At 56.0% G+C, this 8,636-nt stretch overlaps 1 protein-coding gene across 1 annotated transcript; it reads left to right on the top strand.

Moving 5' to 3' along the window:
- The first annotated feature begins 6,834 nt into the window (after positions 1–6,834).
- Positions 6,835–8,128, top strand: Cplx2 (complexin 2). Its single transcript, XM_042667127.1, has 3 exons — positions 6,835–6,917; positions 7,067–7,242; positions 7,853–8,128. The coding sequence occupies exons 1-3, from the start codon at positions 6,887–6,889 to the stop codon at positions 8,048–8,050; spliced, it is 405 nt and encodes a 134-aa protein (XP_042523061.1). The 5' UTR covers positions 6,835–6,886; the 3' UTR covers positions 8,051–8,128.
- The last annotated feature ends 508 nt before the right edge of the window (positions 8,129–8,636 follow it).

Here is an 8,636-nt window from a genome sequence, read left to right on the forward strand (position 1 = left end):
GGCGGGAAGCCCGCAGCTGGGACCCGGACACCCCGGGAGCGAGCGAGCGCTGGAGGCCTGGGGGTGCAGGGGGAGCGGCCTACCCCCCAGGCCTCCCCCCCGGCCTCCCCCCGGCCTCCTCCCCCCGGTCTCCCCCCCCCCCCGGCCTCCCCCCAGCCTCCCCCCGGCCTCCTCCCCAGCCTCCCCCCAGCCTCCCCCCCCCCCGGCCTCCCCCTCCCCAGCCTCCCCCCAGCCTCCCCCCCCCCGGCCTCCCCTCCCCGGCCTCCCCCCAGCCTCCCCCCCCAGCCTTCCCCCCCCCCCCTCCCGGGCCTACCCCTCCCTCCCCCCCCCAGAACCGCTCGCCAGCGCCTCCCTGCGGCCAGGCCGCACCCCCCACACACATCTCCACTTCCAGGCCGTGCCCCGCGCGCCCGCCTGTGCACACGCACACCTGCACACGCATAGGGCACACAGGACCTTGCATACACAAGCATGCACGCACAAGCATGCACACATGCATGCATGCACACACAAACATGCACGCACAAGCATGCACACAGAAGCATGCACACAGAAGCATGCACGCACACCTGCACACACATGCATGCACGCACAAGCATGCATGCACAAGCATGCACACACACCTGCACACACAAGCATGCACGCAGCTGCACACACACACACGCACATACATGCCGCACACACGAGCGTGCACACATGCACACCTGCACATACATACCACACACACAAGCCCACACACACGAGTCTGCACATACATACGGCACACAGGACCTTGCACACAAGAGCATGCACACACACACACCTGCACATACATGCCGCACACGACCCTGGACACACGCACCTGCGCACACACCTCACAGACAAGCCCGCACATGCAGACACCTGCCCATGATCTGCACGCACGCCTGCACACCAGCCCTACACACACACACACAGGCCCAGAGCGAGGCTGCAGCATGGAGGCCTCTTCAGAGAGGGAGGGATGGGAGGCAGGCGGGTGCGGGTGGCCAGGCCTGCCTAGGAGGAGGCATCGGGGGAGAGGAAGGCACCATGACACCCTGCTCTCCGGGCAAGAGTGCAAAGGAGCCTTGTGCTGCTGTGCACGCGCGTGTGCGTGCGCACGGGCCTCTGCTGACAGCGTAGCTAGTGTGTATTGAGCACCTACTATGCGCCGGACTGGGTGAGCCTCTGACTGGCGTCATCTCCACGCGCTGGATCAGCCTTAGACGCTTCCCACATGGTGGGGGTGGGGAGGCAGGAAAACACTGAGTCACCTGTGCAAGGTAACCCGACGGTCCAGGAGAGCCTGGGATTTGAACCCGTGGAGGGGAAGCTGAGAGGCTCCGGGCAGAGTGTGTGCACAGGCCCTGGGGAGTTGGAAGTAATGGGTGCCGGGTGTCAGGACGGAGGACAGGAGGGCAGGAGGGCGGGCAGGTGGTGCAAGCAGACCTACCCTCAGGAAGATCTGTCAGACAGACCCACGAGGAAGGCAGAGTTGAGTCGATGCGCAGATCCAGAAGCTTTAGGTCCTGAATCAATGCCGCAGCAGCAGCAGCAGCAGGGGGAAGAGGAGAGGCAAGAAATGTAGAAGCTCCCCAGAATCTAATCTCCAGACTCCCCCTCCCTCCCTCCTGCAACCTCATCTCAACTACGCTCACCAGCACCTTGTGTGATCCCTGCCGTCTCTACCTTCCCCAGCCAACTCAGGGTTACAAGAGCAAATACCGTGGGTCTGGCCCAGAGAGGGGCCCAGATGGAGTTAGCCAGGCACTATCAGCCCAGCTCCGTAGGAGGCCCCTGAGAACTGAGGATCACAGTTCAACGTAGCCCAGGCAGGAAAACATCTGTGAGAGTCTGATCTCTAGCTTAACCTTGGGGGGGGGGGGGGGAGCCAGAAGTGGGAGGTTTAGCTCAAACGGAAGAGTGCCAGTCTTGAATGGAAAAAAGCCAAGGGACAAGGCCCAGGCCCTGAGTTCAAATCCCAGGACCTGGGACACACACACACACACACACACACACACAAGCGATCCATACAGGGGTAATGGAGAAAGGCAGGGCGGTGGGAAGGAGAAGAAGGGAGAATTCCCTTCTAAAGCACCTCCATCTTACTAGAAAGGGGACACAGCCAGCAAAGGAAAGAGGAAAGAGCTGAGATCTGAAGAGTTCTGGGTCCCAGAGATTCTTCTAGAAAGCTGGGGGGAGAAGGGATGAGGTTGGGAGGGAGAGAAGAGGAGAGCTGTGAAAACACATCCGGTTTGGCATTTGGGGGACCTGTGAGCAGTGCCAGCTAGAGCAGTTTTGGGGGGTTCTTCTGAGAGGGGTACAGAGGTAGCAGATTCTCTGATCTCAAAGAGCAAGAAGAAGAAAAAGTGCGGGGCACCAATTTCAGACTCCCCCCCATTCCATCATTATACAGAGCTTCAGGGAAATGTGAGGCTCGTGGAAAGAGCTAGAAAAGGGACAGGTCCCAGGGGTCCAGACAGAAGCAAGGGGGGAAGAGAGGAAGGAGAAGTAAAGAGGTTCAGAAAGAGGGAACTCCCCAAAAACCCAGAAAAGGCAGAGTCACAGGTGCTCATGCTAGCTGACGTGTGTGTGTGTGTGTGTGTGTGTGTGTGTGTGTGTGTGTGTGCCCGCCCATACTGGGGCTTGAACTCAGGGCCTGAAGGCATAATCCTCTTTTTCTCCTCAAGGCTGGAGCTCTACCACTTGAGCCACAGCTCCAGTTCCAGCTTTTGGGTGGTTCATTGGAGAGAAAAGAGTCTCATGGCTGTTCCTGCCCAGGCTGGCTTTGAACCACGATCCTCAGATCGCAGCCTCCCGAGTAGCTGACAGGCGTGAGTCCCTGGTGCCGGTTTTCATGGTTCTGAGAACAGGCACCGTTTGCTGAACCCCTATCTTGTGCCAACCGCGTTCCTGCAAAGTGGGGGTGTCATCCTGCTTGGGCAAAGTGCCAGAGCTCCGGGGAAAGACTCCCACACCACCTGAAGCCCAGCCCAGCCCCTTCCCCTGCAACCGAAGCTGGGCGCCGGTGGTCACGCCTGTAATCCCAGCTACTCCGGAGGCTGAGATCTGATTCGAAGCCAGCCCGAGTGGGGAAAAAGTCCATGAGATGCAAATCTCCCATTAACCAGCAAAAAAGGAAACTGTGACTCACATGGTAGAGTGCCAGCTTGGAGTGTAAAAGCTAAGGGTAAAAGCTAGTGCCCAGGCTCTGAGTTCAAGTCTCAGTACTGGCACGAGAGGAGAGAGAGAGAAGAAAGAGGAAGAGGGGGGAGGAGGGAGGGAAGGAAGGAAGAGGGAAGGAGGGAAGTGAGCAGGAAGGGAGGGAGGAGGGAGAGAGGGAGGGAGGGAGGAAGGGAGGGAGGGAGGAAGGGAGGGAGGGAGGGAGGGAGGAAGGGAGGAAGGGAGAGAGGGAGGAAGGGAGGGAGGGAGGGAGGGAGGGAGGGAGGGAGGAAGGGAGGGAGGGAGGGAGGGAGGAAGGGAGGAAGGGAGAGAGGGAGGAAGGGAGGGAGGGAGGGAGAGAAGTGAGCAGGAAGGGAGGGAAGGAGGGAGGGAGGGAGAGGGGAGGGAGGGAAGGAAGGAAGAGGGAGGGAGGGAAGTGAGCAGGAAGGGAGGGAAGGAGGGAGGGAGGGAGAGGGAGGGAGGGAAGGAAGGAAGAGGGAGGGAGGGAAGTGAGCAGGAAGGGAGGGAGGGAGGGAGGGAAGGAAGGAAGAGGGAGGGAGGGAAGTGAGCAGGAAGGGAGGGAAGGAGGGAGGGAGGGAGGGAGGGAGGGGAGTTTGAGTTTTGAGAAATGGAGAAATCAGTTACAGAAATTCTCTACCCAGTGAGCAAAAAGATTGCTTCAGGGCTGACAGGGCCACTCTGGGATTGGGCTGGGGGACCCTGGGAAAGTTCTAGAAGCTTGGCTTTGCAAGTCGGGGCGGGGGGGGGGAAGCAGCCATGCCCCCATGCTGCAGGAATCTGATTCTTCGTTTGAGTCACACCCACAAAGCACCCAAGGGAGCAAGCGCTGGGAAAAGACAAGTTGCATTTCTTTATCTAGAGGGTTCGGGTTCTGAGGATACTTCATAATTCCTTTTTGACTTCTCTGTCGGTAGTTGGAGCCAGAAGTTGCCCTGATTAAACAAAGCTGTTTGGGAACGCGGCGTATCTCCATCCACATCGCCGCCTTTCAACATTCCCACAGGTGCATCGCCTGACATCGGTATCATTGCCATACATGCACTGCTCACACACATGCCCAGCCTCACCCAGACACACACACACACACACACACACACACACACTGTGCATAGTAGGTGCTCAACTAGTACATAGTAGGTGCTCAATTAATCCTCGTGCCAGGCATGAATATGGAGAGACCGGGACCCCAGATAAGAGGTCGAGGTGTAAGTCGGGCGCTGGTGGCTCATACCTGTCATCCTAGCTACTCAGGAGGCTGAGATCTGAGGATCATGGTTCAACGCCAGCCCGGGCAGGAAAGTCTGTGAGACTCTGATCTCCAATGAACCACCAGCAAACCAGATGGAGCGCTGTGGCTCAAGGGGTAGAGCGCTCGCCTTGAGCTGAAGAGCTCAGGGACAGCGCCCAGGCCCTGAGTTCAAGCCCCACGACCGACACAACTAAAAAAGGTCTAGGTGTGTTCAAAGTCAATGAAGCCCCGCCCATGGGTGCGTTTCCCCATGGAAAGGGTAGTTGGCCCAGAGAAGAGGTTGAAGAACGCAGCTCCCAAGCCAAGAGAGAGTGTGAATGCATCGTGTTGTGGGAGAGAGAGAGGTTATTCAAATACTGCAGGTTGGAGCCAGAGCCAGCACTAGGAAAGATCGCCTCGTCCCAGGGATTGCTTGCCAAAGCTAAGATGCAAATGTGGGATGCGGCTGAAAGCAAAGTGCAGGTGTCTCGCTCCGTCTGTGAGCAGCATCTTAAAATAGAGCCCGCCATCTTCGCCACCTGGAGAATCCCTGAGCACAGAGTAGACACCCAAAAGAGTTCCCGAAGAAAAAGAAATCCCTCCATGAGTACTTTCTTCATTTCCTGTTCTTAGAAAGAGAAAAGTCTTCTAAGGTTTTTTGTGGGTATTTTTTTGGGGGGGGTGAGGAGGGCTTGGTGCCAGTCCTGGCGCTTGAACTCAGGGCCTGGGCACAGTCCCTGAGCGTTTGTGCTCAAAGCTAGTGCTTGACCACTTGAACCCCCCTCCCCCCAGCTCCGATTCTGGGAGTTTGGAGGTGGTTAATTTGGAGATAAAAGGCTCACGGCCTTTCCTGCACTGGCTGGCCTCGAACCACGATCCTCAGATCTCAGCCTCCAGAGTAGCTAGAATGACAGGCGTGAACCACACACTCCCAACGCCAAGATCTTTAATCAACTGAAGGGAAAAAAAAAACCCATCTTGACTGAAGTGAGAACCCTTCAAACTGAGGTTTCTGAATCAGGGTGGGTTTTCTTAGAGTTCCTGGAAAACTTGTTCCTTTTTTTTTTTTTTTCTTTTTCTTTTTTTGTTGGCATAAACCAAGTCCCAGGCAGTGATCGGCCATAGCTAAGGTAGTAGGAGCTCCTTCTAAACCCCAGGATCCTCCTCTGCTCTTTCAGACAGGAATACAAAGGGAGCCTGAGCCCTGTGCTGGTGGCTCACGCCCGTCATCCCAGCTACTCAGGAGGCTGAGATCTGAGGATCGTGGTTCGAGGCCAGCCAGTGCAGGGAAAGTCCATGAGCCTTTTATCTTCAATGAACCACCGAAAAAAAAAGCCAAAGGTGGAGCTGTGGCTCAAAGAGTAGAACACTAGCCTTGAGCCAAAAAGCTGAGCAGGTAGCCCTGAGTTCAAGCCCCACGACTGGCATTTAAAAACAACGACAACACTGAAACTGAATGGCTAGAGTAGAAAAGCTCTAAGAATTGGAGCCGAGGGTGTGGGTAGGCGGGACAAGAGGAGACAATGGGGTGGGAGGGAGAGGGTGGCCTCTGAATTCTCTACCCTTCCTTCCCTCACCACAACTAGTGAAGTAGTTCATTTGCATTTATTTTGCATATTGTAATTCCCATGCAGAGCGTAGTTGGAGAAAATCTTCTGAGGCAGAAGGAGAAGAAGAAAAATATAATAAAACCCTGAATGTCTGTGACTTAGGGAGCAAAGCAGGAAGAATATCATTAGCTAGGTACTTTAAGCCCCTATGAGGTTATAATATCGCCAGTGCTCCTGGTAAATGCAAGATAAAAATCAATATTAAGCTATAAACCACACGCACGCACATGCCTGCACACATAGGCTGCAGTGTTCTGATTTCTAAAGTCTGGGGACTGCCAGGTGGCTCACCCCTGTCCTCCTAGCTACTCAGGAGGCTGGGATCTGAGGATCACGGTTCAAAGCCAGCCCAGGCAGGAAAAGTCTGTGAGACTCTTATCTCCAATGAACCACACACACACACACACACACACACACACACACACACACACACAAAAGCCAGAAATGGTGCTGTGGCACAAGTGGTAGAGCGCTCACCTTGAGCAAAAAGCTCAGGGACAGCGCCCAGGTCCTGAGTTCAAGACCTGCACAAAATTATTACTATTTTCTGCTTTTGCAATATAGGGATCAGAAGCTGTTCAGCAGCCCCTAGATGCCTGGGCTCCCCAAGAAACAACCCCTTTTCTTCTCCCTTCCCTTCCTGCCAGCTTATTGCTTTCTTGGCCTCAAAGTAGGGGTTCCCAATGTGGGACCCTGGGTAAGGCTGCCATGCATTCAACTCTACCACCCTATCTGAGCAAAGCCTTTCTCATCCGAACCCCAACTCTTGTTTGGCAGGTTGGCTCATCCCCCAAATCAGACCAGCCGGGAACGCTGCATGCACATTCAGCCATTTGCTAGGAAACGCTAAAGCAGGATCGGCAGCATGGACTTCGTCATGAAGCAGGCCCTCGGGGGTGAGCCCTACCCCCCCCCACTTCTCCCCGGGGTCCCATCTCTCCCCTAGACCAATCATCCACCCTCTTCACCATCGGGGACCTTGACCCTCCTGGTCCTCTCTCCCCAACCCCCCCCTTTCCTCTTCCCTCTTCTCCCCTCCCCGCAGGGGCCACCAAGGACATGGGGAAGATGCTGGGGGGTGAGGAGGAGAAGGACCCAGATGCTCAGAAGAAAGAGGAGGAGAGGCAGGAGGCTCTCCGGCAGCAGGAAGAGGAGCGCAAGGCCAAGCATGCACGCATGGAGGCCGAGCGCGAGAAGGTCCGGCAGCAGATCCGAGACAAGGTCCGCTTCCCCAGAGAGGCCAGAATGGCCCCCTCTGAACCCCAGCACCCCTCCCTTCCAGGATAACTTCAGAGAGGCCAGAATGCCCCCCTCCATTTCCCCCTTCCCTTGCCCCCCCCCAACTCTGGTATCTGGCTTTCCTAGTAACTTCTTGCCCTTTAGAAATCATCAATGATCTAAACACTGAAAATTTCCCCCATATGATTAGAATCCCTTTTTTTCTTTGGCCAGTCCTGGGGCTTGAACTCAGGGCTCAGACGCTGTCCCTGAGCTTCTTTGGCTCAAGGCATGCGCTCTACCACCTGAGCCACAGCGCCACCTCCGGCCTTTTTCTGAGTGGTTTATTGGAGATAAGCATCTCATGGACTTTTTCCTGCCCAGGCTGGCTTTGAACCATGATCCTCAGATCTCAGCCTTCCAAGTAGCCGGGGTGACAGATGTAAGCCACCGGTGCCTACCCATGGATGTCATCTTCTATGAATGTTGATCCAGGGATGTAGAAAGTCCTTGGGGATCACACCATCCTTGCCTGCTTCTCTGTCTCTCCCTCTCTCCTGGCCCCTCTCCCCCACTTGATAGTCTCTCTCTCTCTCTGCCTTTCCCTCCCCAGTATGGGCTGAAGAAGAAGGAGGAGAAGGAGGCGGAGGAGAAGGCAGCTCTAGAACAACCTTGCGAGGGTAGCCTGACCCGGCCCAAGAAGGCCATCCCCGCAGGCTGTGGGGATGAAGAGGAGGAGGAAGAGGAGAGCATCCTGGACACAGTGCTCAAATACCTTCCGGGGCCCCTTCAGGACATGTTCAAGAAGTAACGGGGACCACCCCAACCCCCCCCCACCCCCACCCCCATTCCACTTTGTGACTAATTTTTCTTTTCTGTTGTCCTTCTTCATCCTCTTCTTTCTTCATTTTATTTTCTCTTATTTTTTTTTAATTCAGTTAAGTCTCCGTTCTGAAGGGGGAAGCCTCAGTTGACCTCTGCGCCCTCCCCCCTTCTTTCCCTGGCCAGGGGTTTCCTCCCCCTCTTACCTTTCCTCAGCCGCTCCCTCCTCTGGTACCCTCTTTTCATTCCTGGGAGAATCCAGTCCACTCCCAGATAGTTTGGAAAGGGAAGACATCTTTGTCTCCAGCAAGGTTGGGGGTGGGGGGCAGGCATTAGACCCAGGGTCCACGATACTTGGGGTCCTCCCCCCCCCAAACACCCCACCTCCCCCTTCTAGAAAACTAAGGTCTATGTCAGTGTGGTAACTCCCCATACATTCCTCCACTGCTCCCCACTGCCGGGGGTGGGGGCAAAGGGGGGAAACACCCCCCCTGGTCCCAGCCAGCCAAAGTAATGACACATTCCAGCCCTGCCCAGCATGCTGACCTTTGGCCTCTGACATTCCCATGAGCCTC

This window comes from Dipodomys spectabilis, unplaced genomic scaffold (genome assembly GCF_019054845.1).
Source record: "Dipodomys spectabilis isolate Male_0828 unplaced genomic scaffold, ASM1905484v1 ptg000375l, whole genome shotgun sequence".
NCBI classification, from domain to species: Eukaryota; Metazoa; Chordata; class Mammalia; order Rodentia; family Heteromyidae; genus Dipodomys; species Dipodomys spectabilis.

Bases quoted from the DNA above. Each gene is read 5' to 3' on its own strand.
- Cplx2 (XM_042667127.1), top strand. From the start codon at position 6,887: ATGGACTTCGTCATGAAGCAGGCCCTCGGGG. The intron at 6,918-7,066 runs GTGAGCCCTACC...CCCTCCCCGCAG, and splicing joins CATGAAGCAGGCCCTCGGGG to GGGCCACCAAGGACATGGGG. The intron at 7,243-7,852 runs GTCCGCTTCCCC...TTCCCTCCCCAG, and splicing joins GGCAGCAGATCCGAGACAAG to TATGGGCTGAAGAAGAAGGA.